Source organism: Sus scrofa, chromosome 15 (assembly GCF_000003025.6).
Source record: "Sus scrofa isolate TJ Tabasco breed Duroc chromosome 15, Sscrofa11.1, whole genome shotgun sequence".
Taxonomy (NCBI): domain Eukaryota; kingdom Metazoa; phylum Chordata; class Mammalia; order Artiodactyla; family Suidae; genus Sus; species Sus scrofa.
The window spans coordinates 133,573,337-133,598,458 of record NC_010457.5 but is presented as its reverse complement, the minus strand read 5'-3'; the positions used below and the strand labels follow the sequence as shown (position 1 = coordinate 133,598,458).

General features: G+C 54.0%; 1 protein-coding gene across 2 annotated transcripts in view; it reads right to left on the bottom strand.

Moving 5' to 3' along the window:
• Positions 1–25,122, bottom strand: part of INPP5D (inositol polyphosphate-5-phosphatase D) — a 125,581-nt gene that overhangs the window by 28,189 nt on the left and 72,270 nt on the right. For both annotated transcript variants that reach the window (XM_021075030.1, XM_021075031.1), the window contains exons 7-15: positions 21,950–22,030; positions 21,701–21,772; positions 20,462–20,585; positions 10,656–10,762; positions 8,138–8,240; positions 5,842–6,038; positions 5,148–5,265; positions 2,228–2,324; positions 1,360–1,498 (exon numbers count right to left, since the gene is read on the bottom strand). In XM_021075030.1, the coding sequence (XP_020930689.1) occupies positions 1,360–1,498; positions 2,228–2,324; positions 5,148–5,265; positions 5,842–6,038; positions 8,138–8,240; positions 10,656–10,762; positions 20,462–20,585; positions 21,701–21,772; positions 21,950–22,030 (1,038 nt within the window). The remainder of the gene's footprint in view (positions 1–1,359; positions 1,499–2,227; positions 2,325–5,147; positions 5,266–5,841; positions 6,039–8,137; positions 8,241–10,655; positions 10,763–20,461; positions 20,586–21,700; positions 21,773–21,949; positions 22,031–25,122) is intronic.

Below are 25,122 nucleotides of genomic sequence, written 5' to 3'. Positions count from 1 at the left end.
CGACCTATGTCGCACCTGCAGCAACCCTGGCTCCTTTAGCCCACTGTGCTGGGTGGGGCTGGGCCCCACCTCTGCAGTGACCCAAGCTGCTACAGTCAGATTCTTAACCCACTGTCCCACAGCGGGAGCCGGGATGTGCTTATTAACACTCAACTGTTCTCCAAGGAAAACCCTGCAAGGAGAGTGAAAGAGCAACACGATGGCACAATTTCCTGGCTCTTCTAAATTTGCAGAGGTCGCTGCATTTTTGCACACTGACTTCTGGCATCGTTTTAAGACGGCACTAGCTAGACGGGTAGGGCCCCCTTGCTCTCTCATTCTTTGTGAGACAGCCCGCTGTCAGGCTAGGAAAGGATCTGAAAGCCCAGCCCTCGAATCTGTGGGCATCGGGCAGTGCCACGGTTTTCCTGTTACACAGGCAGCAGCGGGCATGGTTCTGCTTCCAGGCCAGGCCCCTGCCCCATTGTTCAGGAGCACCAAAACTACCATGTCTGGTGCCAGACGTGTCGGAGGCCATGCCTGCCCAGCCCTTCCCAGGGACTCCCTGGCCCTCCCACGTGAGCAGGGCTGAGTGCTGCTCGTCGGACAGGGATCCAACTTCAGGCATGTCTTCCTGAGGCTGCCCGGGGACCTGCGACTCAGGGAGAAGATGGAGCTGGTCTCCTCAGACTTTAGCCTTTCCCGGGAACCTGGGATGGGCAAGTCCAGGAGCTGTAGCTGGTCAGCTAGGGCACCAGAGCGGCAGAGAGGGGGAGGAGGGGTGGCCAGGATGGTCATGCAGGTGTGAGGAGAGGCCAACCATATAGAAAGGCAGCAGCTCCATCACGGGAGCAGCGCTGAGTCCCAGAGCAGCAGCTGCTGTGGCCCAGACTGATCTGTGTGTCTCCATGACCCTCTGCCCTGAGCTAACTCCAGGGAGCCTCCTTCCTCTGGAGCCCAGCCCCAGGCGACAGCCCCAGCCCAGGTGGGCATTCTATTCTCAGATGGGCAGCTGCAGCCCAGGTGCGCAGTTCTATTCTCAGGTGGGCAGCCCCAGCCCTGAGCCCCAGGCAGACAGCTCCTTACCCAGGTGGGCAGTCCCAGCCCAGGTGAGCAGTCTATTTGCAGGTAGGCAGCCCCAGCCCAGGTGGGCAGTCTCTTCTCAGGTGGGCAGCCCCAGCCCCAAGCCCCAGGCGGACAGCTCCTCACCCCAGGTGGGCAGCCCCAGCCCAGGTGGGCAGTCTCTTCTCAGGTGGGCAGCCCCAGCCCCGAGCCCCAGGCGGACAGCTCCTCACCCAGGTGGGCAGCCCCAGCCCAGGAGGGCATTCTATTCTCAGGTGGGCAGCCCCAGCCCCGAGCCCCAGGCGGACAGCTCCTCACCCAGGTGGGCAGCTCCACGCGGTAGTTGAGATCCCCGAGCCAGAAGAGGTGGGTGAAGCGGTGAGTGATGTTAAAAGAACTTAGCTTCTTGTCTCCCAGAGCCAGAAACCGCAGAATGTTCATATAGTTCTGGTTTCGCCTAATCAAATGAAAAAGCAGCCCTCCTAGCTCAGGGTCGCTGGTCCCCTACTCCACGGGGCACGAAGTCAGAGGGCACACGGGGGACAGGGACTTAAACCTCCAGCTCCTGCAGCAGCAGGCCACCTTTATGCTGAACCTGGGCTGAACGGGGAATGCGGGGCTGGGCCCGGGCACCATCAGTTCAGCAGGGAATTAGAATTGTGAATCTTCTAGATGGCTTCCCTAGGTAGACGGGGCGTTAATCTGTAAGGCCGCCCCAGAGGAGGTTTCCCCTTGAGAAACAGAAGGCTATGCAGGTGTCCGCTGTGTTAGCGACACAAGGAAATGTCTGTTCTGTCCTTTAGACAAGAATCATTCACACACTTGTGCTGCAGTTGCCTTTGTTGAGACCAGAAGAAAAGCCCTTAGAGGGAGTTCCCTTCGTGGCTCAGCAGTTAACAAACCCAACTAGGATCTGTGAGGACATGGGTTCAATCCCCCGCTTCACTCCGTGGGTTAGGGATCCAGCGTGGCTGTGGCTGTGGCTGGCAGCTGTGGCTCCGATTTGGACCCCTAGCCTGGGCACCTCCATCTGCTGCAGGTGCGTCCCCGAAAAAAAAAAAAGAAAAGAGCAAAGCCCTTAGTGGCTGATGGGACAGGGCTGGCCTCGGGCTGAGCCGTCCTTGGGGGTGTCTAGGGTTTGAGGACTCTCTGGACAATACGGGCTCTCGGGGCACAGGCTCGTTACCTGAGTTTCTTCTCACTTCCGGAAGTCAGGTGGCTGTTAACGAACCCCAAGGAGGTGCCGTTGAACATGAATGACACCCCGACAGCGCCCTTGTTCCCTAAGGGGAGAGAAGGAAGCCGTCAGGGCGGCAAATGGGGGCGCTCGCCCGGTGGCGGGAAACCGGGGTGAAGCCGTGTTATTCATCAGGAGAGAGCGAGCAGGTGTGGGAAACCGGAGGCGCAGGAAGAAGGCAGAGCTGCTTTGCCCAGGGTCGGCGGTGGGGGATGAGGCAGGTGATGGGGGCTGGGGGTGAGACCCCTCCAGACAAGAAAACAGGGTGACTGGCCAGCAGCCTTGGGGGTGTCGGCAGGGCAGCTGCTGGTGTAACCCCCGCCTGCATCTCCCTTTAAGGGGGCTGTCAGTCTCGCCACATGCCCAGCAGGACCACAAAAAGTAACCAGAAGATTCCGAAAAGCCTTTGGGAAGAAGATTCAGAAGGAAGAGACGGGGCCTGGGGCCTGACCTTCCGCCAGCCAGCTCCCACTTCCTGGAGAGAACAAGACCCACACTGCGCCCTGTGGCTCTGCCGTGTGTCCCCAGACCGGCAGCAACAGCACCTTGGAACTGCCTGGACGGGCACTTTCCAAGCCATTTGGGGGGAGGGGAGGGGGGCGAGGCCAGAGCGCAGGTGCCCTCCGCTTCCAGCCGCTCTATGAGACCCACACTCAGGTGGCTCAGGCCTCCTGCTCCCTCTCTGGCCTTGCCGATCGCCCACGAGAGCTGATCCCAGGAGCCACGGGGCCTTTGCTTCGCCGTCCCCGAAGCATGGAACATTCCTCCCATGAGGGCCCTTCCTCAGCCCTCGGACTCGAGTCCCACTGGCCCTTCTGAGAGAGGCCCATGGACCCACATCTCAAGCAGCCACTCTGTCTCTGTCCCGCCTATGCTCTTTGCCAGCACGCTGGCTCCCCCAGCGCCTGCCTGTCCAGGGGAGCAGGCCCCGTCTGCAGGGGTAACAAGCCCAGGACCCAGGACGGTGCTGGGTGGGGCTGGGGACACAGTATCGGCTCCGGCCCGAGGACCCAGAGCTGGGGCACAGCCAGGTGAGGTCTGGCTGAGGGGGTCTGGGTGCACCGTGGGCTGGTGGAGGGGGCTGTGGCGGGGGCGGGTGGCCCGGCAGAGGCGGATCAAGGCCTAGAGGGTAGCTGGGCAGCAGAGGGCGTGGGCTTCCGCACAGGGCAGCTGCTGCCACAGGAAGGAAGGACAAGTGGGTGTGGACGCGGGCAGTTTGTGGTTCGTCAGCAAAAAGGCTGAGCGAGCTTTTCACATGCAACTGCAGAAACTCTTCTGTTTCCTGTTACCCCTGGACGCCGTCCTGTCCCTGACGCCAATCACCAGAAACCGCCGGCCTCGCCCTCAACTCCACGCGGCCCCATGTGGGTGCACCTGTCCCCTCGCACTCATGGTCAGACTCACACAGACTGACAGACTCACACACACACACACTCACACACAGACTGACACACACACAGACTGACAGACTCACACAGACTGACACACACATACACACAGGCTCACACACAGACTGACAGACTCACACACACACAGGTTCACACACAGACTCACACACACGCACAGGCTCACACGCAGACTGACACACACACTCACACACAGACTGACACACACACAGACTGACAGACTCACACACAGACTGACACACACACTCACACAGGCTCACACACAGACTGACAGACTCACACACACACAGGTTCACACACAGACTCACACACATTCACACACACAGACTGACAGACACACACACACAGGCTCAAAGACACACACAGGCTCACATAGAGACTGACACACACGCACATGCTCACATGCAGACTGACAGACTCACACACACACAGGTTCACACACACACACAGGCTCACACACAGACTGACAGACACACACACACAGGCTCACACATAGACTGACAGACTCACACACACACACAGAGGCTCACACACAGACTGACAGACTCACACACACACATAGGTTCACACACAGATTGACTCACACACAGACACACACACACAGTCACACACACAGACTGACAGACACACACACACACACAGGCTCACACCCAGACTGACAGACTCACACACACACACAGGTTCACATACAGACTGACTCACACACAGACTCACACACAGACTGACAGACTCACACACACACACAGACCCACACATTCACACTCACATACAGACACACACATATAGACTGACAGACTCATACTCACAGACTGACAGACACACACATGCAGAGACTCACAGACTGACAGGCTCACACACAGAGTGAGAGACTCACAGACAGACACATTCGCACTCGCACATGCAAACACACACTCACACAGAATCACACCCACACAGACTGACATGCATGCTGCCCTCTGTCCATTTTCAATTCTCTGCAGAACCCCGACGGGTCCCCACCAGCTCATGGCTGAGAACGACCTTCCACCTGCAGCCCAGGTCTGTCTGCATCTAGACCAGGGCTTGCCACCCGCCAGCAGTGACCAAGTTGAGCCCACGCCTTGCTCATAGAGTTTTCTAGAATACTGTTACACTCATTTGTGTTTCGGCTGTCTACGTTGCTCCCGTGTGACGGCAGCAGGGCTGAGGAGTTGCATGTGGACCGAAAAGCCTCAGATATTTACTATCTGGCTCTTAGCAGCTTGTCCGTGGACCCCTGTCCCTGGTCCCTGATGCTCAAGGTGGGGTCTGTGGGCCAGCGAGGCTGACACCCCCAGGGAGCTCGGTGGAAACACAGAACGTCGGGCTCCTCCCGAGTTCTGCCAGGTCCCCAGGAGCACGGGTGTAGACCCTGAGTGCACTTAGGCTGGGAGGACCAACAATCCCAGGACCTGCGCCTGTAGGCAGGCGCCCGCCCCGCTCACCCAGCGTGTTGGCGATGCCTGTCTTCACGTTGTCGGTGCAGATGTGGCTGATGCGGTTCTCGTGCTCTGGCTTGGCCAGCACCACGATGCGGATGTTCCAGAGGGTGTGGATGGCGATCTGGGGGGGGGGGGATGACAGTGCTGTGACCCTCGGCCAGGACGCAGCGCTCGACCCCAGGGCAAGAGATGGAGCCCCAGCCCCCACCCCCCGTGGGGGGCGCCCCGTCTGTAATCCCTCCACTTCGGGCGCTCCTAAGGGCGCCCCGTAGATGAGACAAACTATCTTAAGGATGAGAGCCGGCACTGGTGAGATTTCAGTGATGTAAAGACGACCCGCGGGCTCAGGCAGGGAAGAGGAGGACCCTATGCACTTATGGATACAGGCGCCCCTCTCTGGCCCCGGAAGATGGGGGATGGGAGGGACCACCAAACACACCCAGACATCCTGGGAAGCGCCGGCAGACTGAGCCCACCCTTTTGCCACTGCCCTGGAGTTCTACCTGCTCAGGACGGCGGCCACTGGGTTGGGTTTTCTGTTTGTTTTTTGGTGGTTTTGTTTTTGTTTGTTTGTTTTTTGTTTGGGCTGCATCCAAGGCATGCAGAAACTCCCCGGTCAGAGACTGAACCCCTGCCACCGCAGTGACCACACCGGATCCCTTAACTGCTAGGCCACCAGGGAGCTCCCCCTGCTCACTGTTTTAAACGTCATGCTGGTGATTTCTTGCAGGGAGTGTTTGAGGATCTCCAGCCACTCCTTCTCCCCCAGGGGGTCCTCCTGGGTGCCGATGACGTAGATGTCATGGGGGATGTAGTCGGCGGAGTCGTCCCGCGTCTTTCCCTGCCCCTTGGAGAGAAACCAGGACGTGATCTCCTTGGGAGGGGGGGCGTTACCTTCAACAGCAAAACCCAACACCAAGTGAGTCAAACGTCCATCAGGAGAATTCAAAACAGAGGTGGGGGAAGCTTGCGGGCAGGGAGGGGGTGTCACATAGCCACTGAAAAGCATTCCGGGCACCCAGCAAAATACCTTAGAGAACTAGGTTCTGTCTTCCAACAGGGTGTCAGGTAGGGTTAGAACTCAGTTAAGTTTCTTTGTAAAGATAAGGCTAAGCTTCAAAGAAACACCCAAAGTTTCCCTGCTTGAGCTGGCTGCTGTCCTAGTCTTTGGGGCTATATGATGACTGAGACACAGGCTTGGAGGACTTTCCGTTCCATCGACGGCGAGACAGGGCAGTGGGCTGACAGGTGTAGCATGGAAGCTTCTAGCCCATGGTTAGGAGATAACAATGCCTTCACTGCCCAAGAGCGATCTCAGCCAAAAACTGAGAGGTGTGCAGGTGTTCGCCAGAGAAACGGGAGATCGAGGGGGCTCCCCTGCAGAGCCATTTCAAAAACTGAGCTGAAACAGCTCCAGAAATGATGACAAAGATTTACTTCCCCTGAAATGCCCTTGAAGGTTGAGTAAACTTTCCCCAAAGAGATAAGCTTCTTGGGTCCCAAGAGCCACGAAGCCAAGCCCTGGAGAGATTTGACAGCTGCCAAGCTCTGCTCTCGCCGTGGCTCATGGTGGATGCACAAGCCCCGGGGACCAGGGGTCTCTGCTCGGGGAGACCCTCCCACCAACCGGTGCACCAGGGCCCCACCGAGCTCCTTCCACGCTGCCTTCTGTGTGAAGGGCACCCCTGCAGTTGTGCACCTGGATGGCCTGAACCACGTCCAGCCAGAGCTAAGACGTCGACACTCACTGAGGGAAAGTAGGAAGGGGCCAGGGACCCACGTGCATGAACCCCCCCCACAAGAGAGCCCAGGAAACCAGGCGGCCAGTGGGGGAGAAGAGGACACAGGAGCTGGGCCAGGGTTTTGCTTCAGCACTGCCACGGCCCCTGGACGATCTGGGTGGGAAGGCCCGGGGAGGGAGGGGCTGGTGGAGTCGGGGTGCGGAGCCCTCGTGACTTTCCTCCTGGAAGCCCGGCCCATCCCCAACTCAGCGACAGGCCAGGAGTCCCATGTTGGGGTTTCATTTCAGGTGGCCCCCTCCCCCGTCCCCTCAAGAAGGGCTTCTGCTCAGCCCCGTCCTCCTGGGGACTGTGGGGTGACCATCTGCTGTGTCGGGGGTGGGGGTGAGGTGTTCCTGATGCTGCTCCAGACGAAACTGGGGGAGACGGCTACTCAGCTACATTCAAATTCCAGATAAACAATGGATAATTTTTGAATAAGTATGTCCCAAGAAATGTCTATTTGTCTAAAATTCAAATTAACCTGATATCCTGTATCTACTTAATTTTTAAAAATGTCATGCTGAATACTTACACCAAATAATTATTTAGTATAATTCATGTTAGTATAAAGATGTATATTAGCATCTTAAGTTTATACTATATATATGTAGTACAATATATATTTGGTGTACATTTACACTTTTTTCTAGCTACATAGCTATACTAAATAATGACAGTAAAATTTATAATCAGTATATTTGCATGTGTAGTAATATATGTTTAGTATATAATATATTAGTACGTAAGTATACTTTAGCATAATGTATATTTAGTATGTGTATTATTTCTAGTTAATCATCTCTACTAAAAAATTATTTGTTGTTTATATGAAATTCAAATTTAAGTGGACAGCATCTCTCCCTCGATACACTGACAACCTTACTCATGGAGGGAGTTTTTTTTTCTTCTAGTCCTGAGGCCCCCTGATGAGCCACCCAAGGCCAGCTATATGTTCAGACTCTTCACCTAAAACTTTCCGGTGTAGACAAGCAGAGTAACCCACGTCAGCTGCCCTCGGGGTGCAAGAATCCCGGAGGCCGTCTCCCTTACTACCCTTGTCTCTGGATGGGTACCGGGGTCTCAGGCCAGGGGGTGCGGGGAGGGGCAAGGATACGCGAGGCAGGGCTGGGCGGGGCAGGGGCGGGGCTGGGGGCGGGGCGGGGCTGGGCAGGGGCGGGGCTGGGGGCGGGGCGGGGCGGCCCACGGACCCACCCATGTTCCAGGTGCCGATGAAGATGGTGATCATGTCGGGCTCCGGCTGCTCCGAGTGCTTGTTCTTCATCTGCTGGAGGAGCTGGCAGAAGCCTTCTCTCTTCTAGGGATTGAAGGGCAGACAGACTCAGAAAGGCCTCTGCCTCCCTGCACAGGACACTTTCAAAGGACTGCGCAGCTTCAAGAAACCTGAGAGGAGCGCAGGTCAGGGCGGACTTCCAGGAGGGCCATCTGGAAAGACGTGTCCCGCGTCCTGAGAGGGCGGCGTCTCTCCGACCCAGCCCGTCCTCCGCAAGGACCTGACCCCAGGGAAGTAGTCACGGAGGGTAGGAAGCCCCGACCACACGGTGGGGACGCCAGCACGTGTTTCCACACAGAAAACACGAGAAACCTTCGTGTCCAACACTAGGAGGTGAATCACGGACAGTCTTATGGGTTATCCACATGCTAGGAGAGCATAGGTTTTACAAATTTTGGTGTAGAAACACTTCATCAACAAGGATATATGGTCAAAATAGATTTCTGAGTACAAAAAGGCAGTTGACAAAAAACTGTGAAGAGCAACTATTGCATTTGTATTAAAGAAAAAAAAAAAAAACCTACAAAAGCATCCTGAAAGACAGAGTCTAAGGATTACTAGTGGTATACAGGAGTACCTATTTTTTTTTTTGTATTTTTAGGGCCACACCCTCATCACATGGAGGTTCCCAGGCTAGGGGTCCAATCAGAGCTGCAGCTGCCAGCCTACACCACAGCCACAGCAACACAGGATCTGAGCGTGTCTGTGACCTACATCACAGCTCACAGCAATGCTGGATCCTTCACCCACTGAGCGAGGCCAAGGGTCACACCTGCATCCTCATGGAATCTAGTCAGATTTGTTTTCGCTCTGGGAGTTTCTATTTTAAACTTTTTGTGTGTGTCTTTTTTAGGGCCGCTCCTGCAGCATATGGAGGTTCCTAGGATGGGGTCTAATCAGAGCTGTAGCTGCCAGAGCCGCAGCAACGCCAGAGCCGAGCTTCATCTGTGACCTACACCACAGCTCACGGCAACGTCGGATCCTGAACCCACTGAGCAGGGCCAGGGATCGAACCTGAAACCTCATGGTTCCTAGTCGGATTCATTAACTGCTGCACCACGATGGGAACTCCATCTATTTTAAACTTTTTGCTTATTTATATCCGTTACTTTTTCACCAATGAGAATAGGCCACTTACATAATGAAAGAGAATTGAAAGAAACATTAAAAAGTAAAGAGCGCATGAAGGCTGCTGTAGCCTGCTTAACAGTCTTCCTTTAGTTGTCCTGGGTACACAGTGCGGCACGAAGCAAACGTGGTCCTCTCATAGCTTTGGCTCAAATAGGGCAGGAAGACACTAAGCAGGCCCCCCAGGGTGAGGTTGCACCGTATGAAATTACCAGTGTTTGACTGTCTCAGCCCTATGAAGATGGCAATTTCCTATGTTTCACCTTATTTAATTGCCAATCTAAGTCCCCTTTGGAGAGACCAGCTCACACAGACTTGCGATGGCTGTTTTTACAGAAAACTGCCTAAGGGATGGTTCAAAATTTGGTGCTTCTGTTTCCTGCCGTGTCTCAATCTTTCTGAGCTTGCAGCCATGGGCAGAACTGGGTTTGGGCCCTATGGCCACATGCCTGGCACGATGCCCAGCTGGGATTTTTCTCTCTGCTTCCCCCCAGCTGTCTGGCCCCCTTCCTTGTTTCTCCCAGGCCCTTCTCTATCATTCTTCCCAGTTCTTCTTCCACCCTCTCAGCCAGTTCTGGGCACCCCCTGGACCACTCTGCCCCCCCCCCCCCACTGGCTTGCTACAGCCACACAGGGCAGGTAGGAGGAGCCGAGTCCAGGCACGTGGTAGGGGCTGTCCTTGGAGCCGGCACTGGGAACCCTTGCCAATGCAGTCAGCCAACCCCCGCTGTGCTGGGAGCTCCTGGTGCCCCGCCACATCCGGGCTGGACGCTGCAGGAGAAACAGCAGGGCCGAGATGGCGGGTCTCAGCCCCTGGTTGGCATATCTGAGCTGAGGGACCAGGTCATAGAGACACCTGTCTGTTCTGAGGCCACCACAGTACTCCGATCCCATTTCTGCATTGGCTCACACCACCTCTTCCTCCAGCAGTGAGACCCGGCAGGGCATCTCACGTCTGCAGGGTGGGGCGCAGCACAGAAATGGAAGGGGTCCTGGTTGGGACGCAGATTTAAATCTGGGGTGACCCTGAGTACATCCCAGGAAAACTAAAAGCCTCCCAGCAGGGCTCAGGGCTGGTACGACATGGATGAAAAAAGAGGTTCCCTGCCCAGGGCAGGGGCGGTCGAAGAGGACGAAGCTGTGATGCTCAAACCCCAGCTGTCCCGGTCAATGGCGCCTCCCCTTCCCGGGCTTGGCTTCCCCAGGTGGGAAGTGGGTTGTGGTACCACCTTGCAGGCACACAGAGAGCCTCAGAAACCATGCATGCCTCACTCCTCTCTTGGCCTGTCTTAGCGGTTCGAGGTCACTTACTTTGGAGTCCGCAAACACGTATTCCTTCCGCAGCGTCTTCTCCTTCTCTGTTTCCACCAAAATCACTAACTTGTTGGGAAACTTCTGAGACTTGATGAGCTGCAGGACTTAAGAAGAATGGAGTTTATTTTTCTCATTCCTCATCCAACGTGTACTCCAAAAATACTCTGGCAACTGACAGTCATTAATCCTGACTTTCCCGTGCACAGGCTCAGAACCAAAGTTGTGCCTGGCCCCCCAGATCTTTGCTCCCGATCACTCCTCTGGGGAGGAGCTCACGGCTGGGAAAAGCGGTGCCTGGAACAGGAAGAGGTGGCCGGAGCAGAGCCAGCATGACCACCCGTCTTTCGTCTTCTGCCCTCTCTCCCCTCTCTCTCCTCCTCCTCCCCCCTACCGCCCCCTTCCTCTCTCTTCCCCACGTCCTTCTTCTGCTTTGTGTTGCATTGACATCTAAATGAACAATTACATATGTGTGCTTCTATCAGTGATTAAAAGACACGTTGTCTTATGAGATTTTAATGAGCAACAGCGACTCCCCAACCCCACCTCCTTGCAACGTCCTGCTTCTCTGCAGGCAACCACTTTCAATTCTCTAAATGGATTCTTGGGAATTTTACTTCGTGTCTCTAAATAACAGGCTTATGTTGCGACTTCCTGGTGGCTCAGTTTTAGGTATTTCCTATCACATAGTGACTTCCCGCTATGGAAGGTGTAGGTTTAGCTCTTTCACAGATACAGCCTGTTCCCCCCTCACCGTTTCCCCCCCCCCAATATATAACTTCAGAGCCTCCATCATCCTTCTAATAATGACACCGTCACTTTGGCCAGATCAGCCTTCAGTGTTTGCCATCGTGGGAAGGCTACTGACAGACAAGCCTCAATTGCTTTCTTTTTCCTATGTAACTTTCTGTTTTTCCTGGTGTTAATAATCGCCGTCCCCTGCCATTGGCCCTAACTCTCAGTTTGCAACCCTCTTTTCCGAGGGGCCGAGTACTTTCATCAGTTTCATGATCCCGAGGGAGCCCCCCCCGGAGCCTCTGGTCCTTCCCTTCTCCAGACAGGTGACCTCTAGGCCTGATGCAGAGCTTTTTTATTTTAGGACCTTTCTTCTCCATTATCCGCGAATCCATTCACCTCTCTCTCTCTCGTATTGGAGTCTGTTTCTGCCTTGATTTCTGCCTTCATTTTGGTAGCCCGATGTCTCTAGTAGCTTTCTAAGAAAAAGGGGATGGATGGTACATTTTGGGGGGGGCTAACACGTCTGAAAACTCTGCCCACACTTCACTGACACGACTTGAAGTCAGGAATAATTTTCCTCAGAACTCTGAAGACCTTGTTCCATCATTTCTAATTTGCAGCACTGCAGTGGAGACATGCAATGCCACTCGGATCCACCTGCATGGAGGAAGTTCACACGGCAGGTCTGGCTGCTATCTTTGGGAAGGCTGCTTGCAAGGTAGCCCTTGGTTGGCATCTAGGACCTAGGATTTGGGGAGGGTTCTCAGCATTCCTAGAACTAAGAGCAGCTCCCTGTGTCTGCTCTGTTTGTACGAGTGGTATGGTTCATGCTGAATACTTGTTTTCCTCATGGGCATCTGAAATCTGAGTGTGTGCCAGGCAGAAGGTACCTTCGTAACCAGCCGCCAGGAAAATCCTTGGATCTTGAGTCTCTAACAAGTGTCCCTGGTGGAGGACATTTCACACGTGTTGTCGCAACTCACCAGGGGAGGAAGCAAGCCCGTTTTGGGGACTCCTGCAGGCTCCTGCCTGGTCTCCCCTGGACTTTGGCCCTGGTGCCTTTTCCCTTTGCTCACGTGCTCTGTCCTTTCACATAAGCCACAGCTGTTGCATCCCGGGAGTTTTCCTGGAGAATCACTGAACCTGGACCTGGTCTTGGGGACCCCAACCCAATCTGTAATATGTTTTTTGCTTTGAAGTTTTTAGGATCTTTTCTCAGAATCCAGAGTTGTGACACTTTCCAATATTGTGTATGCCTCAGGGCATGCTGGACCTTGGTGGGACAACTTCAATCTGGAAACTAGTCTTGTTGAGTCCTGAGAATTTTTCTTGAATTGTTTCTTTAGTGAATTTTCTGTTTCCCTGTTTTCTCTTACTGACACTGATTATGTTGGTATTAGACTTCTTGGACTGGTCTAATTTTTCTTTTTTTCTCTTTTTTTGTCTTTTTAGGGCTGCACCTGCGCCATATGGAGGTTCCCAGGCTAGGGGTCAAATTGGAGCTACGGCTGCTGGCCTACACCACAGCCACAGCCATAGCAACACAGGATCTGAGCCGCATCTGCAATCTACACCAAGGCTCACAGCAATGCCAGATCCTTCACCCACTGAGCGAGGCCAGGGATCAAACCTGGGTCCTCACAGATGCTACTCAGATTCATTTCCGCTGCACCACAATGGGAACTCCTGGTCTACGTTTTAAATGTCTCTTCTCTCCTGTGTCCCCTCCCTTTGCTCTTTTATTCTGCCTTCTGGGCGCTTTTTTCCTCAACTTTATCTTCCCAGCCTTCCTTTGCGTTTTCCTTTTAAAATTTTTTTCTGAAAAAAATCTCTGCTATAACATTTTTATTTTTCCTGTCCCTTCCCTCCTCTTCCTTTCGCTTCATTTTTATTTTGTTCTCTGGATGTTCCCCCAGTAGCATTCTGTTCTTGTTTCATGGCCCAATTTCTTTTAACAGTCGAATTTGCTTCCTCCATTTTTTTTTTTTTTTTTTTTTTGTCTTTTTGGCTTATTTTTGCCTGGAGTCTCTTATTCCACAATTCCCTCCAATGTCTGTAAAGCCTTGGTGGGTCCCGACAGTGACAGCGGGGGACCGTCCAGCAAGGCTTCTCCCCTGGGTGGTCTCATGGGCTGATGTGGGGGGAACCTCTTCAGTATGTTGAGATTTTTGGTCCTGGGCTGGGCACGTGGTCCTGAGAAACCCTTCCCACGTCCTGCCTTGAGGGTGTGGGCCTGGCTCCCAGCATCCCAAGCTGGGCCGGGATGAAGGGTGGGGTCCCAGCATTCAGATATTCCCGAGTCCTCTGTTTTTGGTCGGCTCCTTTGCCTTCCCCAGGCCTGGTACCTCCCAGTTCTTTGCCTTCTGCAGAGAATAAACCTCAGCTCTTCCGCCTAATGAGTGAGGGGAAGCCACCAGCTGTGTGGAACAGAGCGGGATCTGTGGGTCTCACTCTTTTAAAAAGCTTTTCATCTAGTCCTGCTGTTTATAACCCCGGCTTCACCCCCACTGCAGGGGCCCCTGATGTTATCGATTCCTGAGCCCTTTGTGGTTCTGCGGTGAGTCAGGTGTCTCAGCTTTTCCTATGACACACTGAAAATTTAGCTTCTCAGGTTCCTATAAGTTGGTTATCATCATCCATCTGCTCTCCAGCATTCAGAACTTTGTTGCCCTATTTTCTCTCCTGTTTCTCTTTGTCCCTGTGAACTTTGCCTCCAGGAAGGAAACTGACAAGAGTGTGGGTGTTTGGCCACCATCCTGAGCCGAAGTCTCACTCGAGAGGAGCCGTGGCGGTGCCCTGCTCTCAGAAGTCCCAGCAGCCCTGTCCGTGGCAGGAAAGGTCCCACAGGGTGACGCTTGCTGCTGACAAATGGAACGACCCAACTTTTCCAACTCTGCTAGTAGGGTCTCTCTCCTTTCTCTGAATTTCTGATTTTCCTCCACATTCACGTGCAGGGCTGTGTGGCTGCCCCCAGGATGTGGCATCTTGCTTGCTCATGACCATTTTTTAAGTCAAATTTTTATTTACTTATTTGCTTTTTAGGGCCACACCCGTGGCATATGGAAGTTCCCAGGCTAGGGGTCCAATCGGCACTGCAACTGCCGGCTTATACCACAGCCACAGCAACGCCAGATCTGAGCCACATCTGTGACCTACACCACAGCTCATGGCACCGCCAGATCCTTAACCCGCTGAGCGAGGCCAAGAACCGAATCCGCATCTTCATGGATAGCGGTCAGGTTCGTTTCCACTGAGCCACAACAGGAACTCCCATTTTTTTTTTTTTTTTAAATGAAAATTGCAACATTTATTTCAGGTTCTCTCTCTCTCTCTTTTTTTTTTTGCCACACCCGTGGCATGTGGAAATTCCTGGGCCAGGGATTAAACCCACGTCCTCATGGATACTGGTCAGGTTCCTTACCACTGACCCATGACTGGAACTCCCAGATGGCAGAGGTTTGGTCTGACAGCCACGCCCTGCAGATAACGCTCACTGCCCCTCGAACCCCTAGGGCTGGGCCTCCTAACTGGTCTCCCTGCCTTTGCCGGCCCCCGCCCCTGCCATAATGTATCCTCAGCACAGCAGCCAGAGTTCATTTTAAGCGGGGGGGGAGGTCACACCACTCCCCAGCTTAAAACCTCCCAGCAGTGGCACACTGCACTTCGGCCACACCCTGGGTCACCAGGGCCCCGTGCTTGCTGCCTCATCTCTGCTCCATCTGTGCTTCAGCCTTGCCACCTCCTCACATGCCAAGCTTGCTCCTGCCTTGGATCCTCTGCCCAAGGGCTCCTTCCCTGGTTTCTGCATCTTTTCAACGCTCGGGTGTCAGCCCACATGACACGTGTCATTTCCCCCATTTCTGTCATATCGTCCTATTTAAATTCCCAGCCTAGAGTGTAGCACTCCTGACACTTTCCTGGTTTATAAAAATTTGGGGACTTACTTTTCTTTTTATCCTTACTTGAATGTAACCTCCCTGAGGCTTAAGACCGTGTCTGGAGGGTTAAGACCCTGCCTGGCTTGTTCTCAGCACCTGCAGCCTCGACACAGAGTAGCTGCTTGCCGAGTGAGTACTTCGTGATCTCATACAGCAACTGGCTTTTCCGACGTACAAAAGACCTTGACGCCAAAGCTACTAACAAACGCAGTGACCAGAACAGGGCAAGGAAGGAGTTCCCGTCGTGGCGCAGTGGTTAACGAATCCGACTAGGAACCATGAAGTGGCAGGTTCGATCCCTGGTCTTGCTCCGTGGGTTAAGGATCCGGTGTTGCCGTGAGCTGTGGTGTGGGTTGCAGACACAGCTCAGATCCCATGTTGCTGTGGCTCTGGTGGAGGCTGGCGGCTGCAGCTCTGATTAGACCCCTAGCTTGGGAACCTCCATATGCCGTGGGAGCGGCCCTAGAAAAGGCAAAACAAGAAAAAAAAAAGAAAAAAAAAAAGAACAGGGCAAGGAAGCTCCAACACCTGCATCCAAAGGTGTCCAAGTGAATGGACCCTTACAATAGTAACCACGGTCGGAAACTGACCGTGTGTCCCGACAGCTAAGCCCACCAGCCCTCACGACAACCCTACAGGAATCCATTTTGCAGATGTGAATGTGGAGGCTTTGAAGAGTCTAGGAACTCACTCAGGGTCACGCCATTATGAGCCGTGGCTGTGAAGGCAGTTCACTCAGAGCCGCTCACTTGGAAGCACACGGCCTCTCAGTGCCAGTTCAAAAAAAGCCAGCTAAACACACAGCCACGTGAATGTGTTATTTCACTGGTCTCACATTCATTCATTCATGCACTCGGTATGTGTCTATGGATCCCTCGCCCTGGGTCAAGCACTGTTCTAGACTCTGGGAATTTAACTGTGAACCAAGACCCACTCCCGGCCTCTGTGAAGCCCTCAGTGGTGGGAAGGGGCGGTCAGGGGTCTACGAGCAATGTCACAGGCACTCAGTCAACTGACAAATGCCAAGAATGCACCTGCTGAGTACCAGGTCCTGTGCAAGGGCCAGCAGAGTCCAGGATGTGGGAGGTAAAACATTGCCCACTTGGGGGAGGGGACTTGGAACAGGTAATTGTGTTCTGATGTGACAGGTGCCACGACGGAGGGTGAGCCAGGCTCCATCAGCCCTGAGGGAGGACAGACGCCAGGCAGGTAAGGCCCCAGAGTCTGGCTGGCAGGCTCTGGGCATCCGTGCTCCTTTTTAAGGGCTCACAAACCCACACTATAATAGTTCACTCTGGATTCTAGCTGGGTTTTCCCAGGCGCACACACCTCCAGCTCAGCTCTATCCGCCATCCAAGCTCTGACAGACACTCCCCACTGCCCATAATCCCACAAAGGTGTGTGCTCACCCCTCTAGGTGGTAAGCACATCAGTGCCCTCCAGCCCCCAGAGAAACACTTCCAGCCTTTCCTGGCATTCAAGGTCCGCATGTATCTGGGATCCCATGCCCGACTGCTCCTCCCTCCAGGGCCACAACAAGTGACATGTGACTTCCCTAACACCCTGTGGCATTCCTTGCACACACCATTCTCAGTCCAAAGTGCCCTCTCCTACTACAGGCTTGAACTCCTATTCACCCTTCAAAGCCCCAGACAGAGCCACCCCTGTGGTGCACCACCCCACAACAGAGCTAATCCTTCCTCCTCCAGGGCTAACCTTGCATCTGACACACATTCCACCCCATGCCCACATGTCAGCTTTCCCTCTGAAACTGCAGATTCATTGAGGGAGGGCTATAACTCAGCGCCGGCCCATGGAAGATGCTCAAGAAAAACATCCATTGAATTGTCCAACAAGAAGTCACAGTGCTTTTCAGAATCCTAAGAGGCGTTTCTTTCAGTCCAGCAGTCTCAAGTCTTTTAGAGCAATCAGGCGCTCTGTGAAATCTCCTTGCTCATCTCGGGTTTCCGTTTCCTCTTGTCAAAGTTGGGGCCACCCTTTTTCAGTTGTGCGTTGGCCTCTGTGACAGTTAAGAGGAAAGTCTGGCTCTAAGCTGATCACTCTCAACAGCCCTCCCCGCTCGTGCCCTCAGTTCGTCACCTTCTCTCCCGCCCAACTCGGCAGTGGACGGAGGGGTCCCGTCCCAACACGGTGATATGAATTCTGTGTGACTACAACAGCTTGTCACACTCTAGGGACTTCGTTTCCTGATTTGTCCTTCTGTTGCTCGGTCCTGCAGCTGGGTTTCAGAGCTGCCCTGAGGGGATGGTTATACAAGGATGGTGGTGGTGGCAGCCAATTTTATTGAGCCCCTGTTAGACACTAGGTACCATGTGCTTTGACGTTTGCCCATTTAGGACCCATGGCAGCCCTCCAGGATGCTACTGTACCCATTTACAGAAGAGTAAACTGACGACAGAGGGAAGGTGCTAGGCGAAGGTCACAAGTGGCTGACCTGGGACTTGAGGCTGGGCTTGTAACACCTCTCTTCTCCTTGCTGTGTTCACCTGCTGCATGGGGCTGGTCCCCATGCTTCCGTCTCCCCTGCTGCTCTGACAGCATTCCTTGGTCCTCGGTGCCACAGCCCAGGACCGGGTTGCCCAGGTGGGGTGGACCCCCACCCCCGGCCTCTGCCTGCTCCCTCTGCCATGGGGTCAGTGCTGCTGCACCTGCACATACATAAACTCACTGAACACTCATGACAAGCCTATGATTCAGCTGTTATGATTATTCCCACTTCACAGATGAGAAAATAGAGGCAGAGAGTAGTTATAGGATTCAGCTAGCATGGGGCACAGCCTGGATTTGAACCTGGGCGGTCCAGCCCCAGAGCCCATGTGTGCTCTTCTCCTCTGGCCTATTGTTCCCAGTACAGTGTCTGGCACCGAGCTGGTGCTGAACAAATAATCCCCTTCCCACGCCCTGGAGGTTCAGCCCAGGGGGTTTGAGGGGCCATGGGCATCATCTGCAGGGCGTGGCTGTCCAACCAAACACGTGCCATCTGAATAGACAGCTCAGGCGGGTGCGGAGGATGGCGCGAGGCTGTGGCTCGTGTCACGTACCCTAGAGACCCGTGTGGGACGTGCCATGACCCGCTCCATTTGCCATCTCTGCTGGCTCGTACTTCAGAGCTGGTGGCACTGACCCAGGACCATCGCCCCTCTACCTCATGGGCTAAACGACAGCGGGCAGACAGTGTGGCACACAGCCTACGCCCCATACAGGCACCTGCTCAGCAAGGCTTTTCCTGCCTTTTCAACTCCAGCCATCAGCTGTGGTCTCCAACTGGAACGTGCCTCTAGAACGTTCCATCCCATAAGCCAGGCTTCTAACAGAACCAGACAAGAGTCCTCTGCTTCCAGACACCAGGAAGAAGGTTTTATGTGGTGACTGAGTGCACACAGATTTCTGTGTGTGTGTGTGTGTGTTTGTTTGTGTGGAACTACAACAGAAGTTGCATGAACAAAATTATTTACCCTTACTCTCTAAACACCATTGGGATGTTTTCTGTTTTCTCCTTCTTTGTTCTTTCCTCTTCCCGTGCTACTTTATTCAGCACAAAAGATTCTGATCACAGCTGGGACTGCCAGATAAAATACAGGATGCCTGGGATTCCTTTTTGGAAGAAGGAATCCCTTTTTACTCTAAGCATGTTCCCAGTATTGCATGGGACATACTTAGACTAAAAATTATTCACTGTTTATCTGAAATTCAAGTTTAACTGGGCATCCTGTATTTTTATTGCTGAAATCTGGTATCACTGGTTACATGCTTCTAAGCAGATTTTGAATCCCTGAAGAATAAAAAAAAATACTGTTTGAAAACCAGAGGGGCTTTGTCTTCAGGGTCTGAAAACCTGAAATGACATACAAACTGTTGTGTGAGGGTGGGAGTTTATGTGAGGGCAGAGCCCAGGGCACTAACGTGTCTCAGGGAATCTGGCGGCCACGTGGGGATAAAATGAGATCAAATAAGGAAATGTGACAGAAAATACCACGTTCTGATACGAAGGATCCCCGTTCTCATTGTACAAAGAAACGGTTTGGAGCCGTCCCCTCCCCCACAACAGCAGGGCTCCGAGCCCAGGCAGCCGTGTCAGGGCATATCTGTGCATTTCTCACCACTCTGCTGGGCTGCCACCCAAAGCCCAGCTGTTCAAGGGTTGCTCCCCTGGGAGCCCTTTGTCTTCCCCTGACCTCGGCCACACTGCCCGGCTGCTCCTTGCTGTTCTCACTCCCGAGGCTGCCAAGTGGAGACTCTGCCTTCCCCAAACTGCCTCCCGCCCCCGTTATTCTCCATCCATCCCCTGTGGTTTTCTCCAGAGCGCACAGCAGTAGCTGAAAAGAGGTAGCTGAAATCATCGCAATGACACATTCATTGGCCACTCAATGCAATGGAAGGTAAATTCCACGCGGGCAGAGTCCCTGACCATCCTGCCGGCCTGGATCCCCAGAGCCTGGCCCACAGCAGCTTCTCCATAAGCCTTTGGTGGGTGAATATTTCCCGTTTTACTGACGAGTTTGTTTGATGATGAAAATGCAAAGCCTCAGCTGCTCAGCGTGGGTCCCATGTGCTGGGCCTTCCTAAGGAGCCTCTCACGTAGAGTCTTTCGTTTGATCCTTATCCCCATCTTACAGATGAGGAAACTGAGGCCCAGAGAGATTCAGTGACCTGTCCAAGGTCACAGAGCTGCTGAGTGGAGGAGCTGCGCTGTGCATTCAGAGCGTGGCTCCAGTGCCATAAACTGCCTCTCTGCCTGTGCTACCCTAGGGACGCCACCTGATTTGGTCAGCAGGCCTTGAACCCAGCACACTGATGACCACACGCATCTGCCTGGCTCCTAGCGGGAAGACCGTCCACACGCGGATCCGGCCCCCAGGGCCGAGTGCCTCATTTCCCCGGGGTTGGAGGAAGCAGGAGGAGCATCCAGGGCAGGTCTCATGATGGAGGCGGCACGAGACGGGGGCTTTAGAGTAGGGGGTGAGGGCTGGTGGGTCCCCGGCCCAGGGGAGGAAGGCGCCGGGCAGGACCTGCTTTCCTGGCAACCTGCTGCTTTCCTCCCACCCCTGCGAGAGCACTAACACACTGCGAACATGCCGGGCACCGTGGTGGTGGGGGTGTGTGTCTTACTTTTCTTGTGGCTGTAGAACTTGTCCTCAGAGCCATCCTTGGACTTCTTAATTATCAGTTTCCCAGACTCAACGTCAACTTTGAGCTGCAATTTCTGAGGGATTCCCAGAGATTCTGACTTCACCTGTGAGGAGGAGGGGAAAGGGGAGGGCGGGGGAGGGCGAGGGTGGGAGGGGGAGGAAGGGGCGCCTGGTCACCCTTTCTCCGTCCCGGCTTGCAGGGCACCAGCCCGTGAGCCCTGGTCTGTGTGTCCAGCCCTGCCATCCCCTGTGGGACCTCCGGGCTTCTGTTTCTGAGCCCGCCTCGCCCTGGAGCCGCAAGGCCCCGTTTCCGCAGGCAGCTCCTGAGAATGTCTAGACGTGGAAGGAGCCCAGCGTGTCCACTGTGTGCCCGGCAGCTGTTTCACCAACAGGTTTGGTGGAGGAAATAGATGAATCGCGGGCAAAGGGTCCGTTCACGGCTTAAAATGACAATACTCATTAATCTGATGTGTCACCTGCTTCCAGAAATGATTTTAGTCATAGACTGAAGCTCCTGGGCTTTGTTATAACCCATAAATGAACTTTACTGACAATAATTAGGAAAAGGACGAGGGCCTAGGCATGCTCAGAAGATGGAAATACATCCTTTTTTTTTTTTGGCTGCGCCCAAGGCATGCAGAAGTTCCCCAGTCAGGGGTCGCCCCTCACCATAGCAGTGACACGAGCCACAGCAGTGACAAAATACCTGGAAATACCTCTTAATACAGAGTTACGATCAGGGCTAGAAAGGACCTGGGGGTGGACGTCCCTTCTTGCCTCTGAATGTGGATCCAGGACCAGGTGAGATGTTCCAGAATCTCTGGGGATCGTAAGAAACACACATTTCTGGGCCCAGAGATTCTAACTCAGTCACTTTCAGGAAAATCACTTTTTCCCCCCATCCCCCTCTGAGGTACTATTTTGTGGCCACTTTGGGTGGGGGGCTGTTTGATGACAATGCCCCCATCTGGGGGAGGACCACGTCTTGGTATCTTGGGCCCAGGAGAAGCTCCTCCCTGGGGAGCCTCCCCACGAAGAGGTTCCACAGGCTCCTCCGGGCCCCCATTCTAAGGTCCGTCACCGTCCCAGGGAGTGGGTTCCGGGGACGGCCCATCTCAGCCAGTGGTTGGGCTCCCTACTGAGCCAAAAGCCTGCACTCCACGGGGACCAGAAAGCCCGTCAGCCCCCAGCTGTGGAGCCCAAGTCCACGGCCTCTTACCTCAAAGGTGACGGGCGGGATGAGGGAACGCCGGTGGGAGGCCTCGGGCCCCTCGTGCAGCAAGGCCTTGACCTGTGGGTGGAAATGCATGGGGCCCTTCAGGCTGGGAGGAGAAGGGAAGGCAGCATGGCTGGGACAGAGTCAAGGGGAGGCCTGGGCGTTCTCTGAGCCAAGAAGGGACCGGAGCGAAGCCCAGGGAGGCTACGGGACCCCCCACCTCCACCCCACCCCGACCCCCACGCCAGGTACCTTATCTTCGATAGAGGACAGGAGGCTCGTCAGTTGGCTGAGCTTGGCCACCGTGTTGATCGGATTGGCCTCGCCAGGCACCTGGGGCAGGAGGAAAAGGGCGGATAAGGATGGAAGGCGGGGTGCCAGCCGCAGAGAGGTGGCATCAGGGTTCCCCCCTCCAGTAACCCGGTGAGCAGGAATATTGTCCCCCTCTGCAGACAAGGAAATCAGGGGTGTGTACCATCGTCTCAAGATTATCATGAGCAAAAATACATCTTCGTTTCTTCTTCCCTCTAATTCTGCTTCTCCCCTCCTCCACACAGATGCTTAAACACAACTCGAGCCCTGACCTTGACCTCTCACCCCTGCAGGACTTCTGCACCACAGCCAGCCCCGCTTGAAACCCCCTCGTCTAGTTGCTTCCCACCACCAGGAGACAAGGACCCCTCACCTCCAGCCCTGCTCAGGCTCCCTTCTGATCTGCCCCTGGCCCTAAGCTACACTTCCGGAGGAATCCCCAGAAACAGGGATGTCATCTGGGAAGGCCACTTCCTTGTCACGGAGGCCTCAGAGCCACAAAGAGTTCCTGCCTGACCGCCGGAGCCGAAGTCCTCTCTCTGAGATCACCCTGCTTTGTTTCCTATCAATCACCAAGATTGTTTATTTGTTCACTGTGTGTTTCCCCCACTAAGACGTCAGCCCTGTGAGAACTGGGGCCACGAGAACTGGGTTCAGCACGGTGACCTTGGTGCTTGGAATGGCCCTTGCCAGCGAAGATGCTCGGTAAAGCCGTCCAGGGCACACGTGAGGCCCAGAGAGCTGAAGGTCCTTGTCGGAAGTCACACAGCTAGTGATGGCAGAATAGCAGGAGGAAGCCATGGCTGCTTTGCACCAAGTCCGTGGTCTCAAGCATTGATTCACAGAAGAAATATTTACAAAGCCTCTATTCTGTGCCAGCATGTTGCCAAAGTACTGGAGATGCAGTTAAAAGGAGACCATCTCTGCCCTCCACTGGGACCAGAGCACGACGTGATGGTTCTGAGCACGACGTAGAATGGAGGGAGGGTTATCAGCAACCAAGGGACTTGATCCCACCCCTTCCTGAGTAAGTCAAGCCAGGTGACATGGGCTTTGGACCGCAATTTCCCACTTCGATCCACTTCTACCGTCACCAACCTCTGTCACTTCCAACCATCAGTGGCATCACTGCCATCATCATAGCAGTTAATATTTGTTGTCAAAACATTCTCTAATTCCTTTTGCTTTGGCCCTTGCCCCTTGAGAAAGCTCTCGGTCAGTCTACAGCTATTGTTGATCATGGAGTCCCTGCTGGGGGGCGATGGGATCAGCATCCCTGGAGCGCTAGGACGCAGGTTTGATTCCCGGGCTGGCACAATGGGTTAAGGATCTGGTGTTGCCGCAGCTGCAGTGTAGGTCCCACCTGTGGCTGGGATCTGGTCCCTGGAACTCCATACACCATGGAGCAGCAAAAAAAAGCAAAAAACAATAAAACACCCCCAGATACAGTTGCCGTTGATCAGGGGAAGGACACAAAAATGTAGAGCTGAGACTCGGATAAGGAGGGAGCAGAAGGGCAGGTCGGCAGAAGGTACAGTTCGGGATCCCTTGGTTTAGGGTTGTTTTTCTCATAAAGAGTTGGAAAGAGAGCAGATTTACACCCCCTCCTCCTTCCTCAGACCGTCTGGATCACCGGCTTGCTGCCGGGGCCATCCCCTGGTCATTGCAAGATGGTGTGTCCCCCAACCTCGTCCTATCTGTGTCTCTGGGGACAGGTTTGGCAAAGTATCAATGAAGCTGCTGATGAGTGGGAGTTAATTCTTGGAATAAAAGGTATTAGAAGAACTGCAGCTCTGCTTCCACTTCTTCCCTGGTGGGCAGAATGCATGTGACATTTGATGAATTTGTTATTGTTCTGCTTAGCTTGTTTTCTTTTTTTTAAAATTGTTGTTCTTTTTAGGGATACACCTGTGGCACATGGAAGTTCCCAGGCTAGGGGTGGAATCAGAGCTGAAGCTGCCGGCCTGCACTACAGCCACAGCAATACAGGATCTGAGCTGTGTCTGAGACCTACACCACAGCTCCCAGCAATGCTGGATCCACTGAGTGAAGCCAGGGATCGAACCCACGTCCTCACAGATACTAGTCAGGTTCGTTAGTGCTGAGCCATGACAGGAACTCCCCCAGCTTGTGGAGATGCATTCACTCATCTGCTTCTCTCATGGATTGATTCTGCTGGTCCTCGTGTTGCAGGTGGGGAAACTGAGTCAGAATGGGGCGTTGCTTGTCCAAGGTCACACAGATCTGGATGCAGGTCTAGCCCAGTGGCTCTCAGCTGGTGGTGACTTGGCCTTCTGGGGACGTGTGGCAATGCCTAGAATATTCTGGGTCATCAAAACTGGAGGTTAACGGCTTCTCGTGGGTACGTCCTACAATGTGCAGGACAGTCTCCCCCCACCCCCCCGAAAGTGACCTGGCCCTGAATGTCACTAGCGTCAGGGCTGAAGTCATAACTTATAACTTAGCCTCAGTGTGGGCGAGCTGGTTCACAGAAGCTGACCTGATTATTTCACTCAGCTTTTCAGCTGAACTTTTCAGAGGATGGGCGCTCCACAGTGAATAACTCTCCTTTCTCACATCGGGCAGACTCAGGTCTCTCCCCAGACCTCAGGCCCACTGTCATTTGACGGTGTTGCATTTCGCACCTCCTAGCAGGTCTCAACTGAATTCCACGCAGGGGCCCGGGGTCCCCACTGTCCAGCCTCCCTAAGAGGAAGGGCCTAGTGCTGGGAAGAGGCTACCGTGCCCAGATGACTCACCCCAGCAATTTCACTAACCCCTTCCCATAGCCCTGCTGTGGCAGATATGACTGTGCCCATTTCTCAGATGTGGAAACTAAGGCCGGCGTGGGTGGTGAGTCAGATATCGAACTTGCACATGTCTCATCCAGAAGCCTCTACTTCCTGGGAACCCCCTCTTCCATTTGCCAATTTTTTTTTTTTTTTTTTGTCTTTTTGCCTTTTCTAGGCATATGGAGGTTCCCAGGCTAGGGGTCTAATCGGAGCTATAGCTACTGGCCTACGCCACAGCCACAGCAACGTGGGATCTGAGCTGCATCAACACCGGATCCTTAACCCACTGAGCAAGGTCAGGGATCGAACCCGAAACGTCAT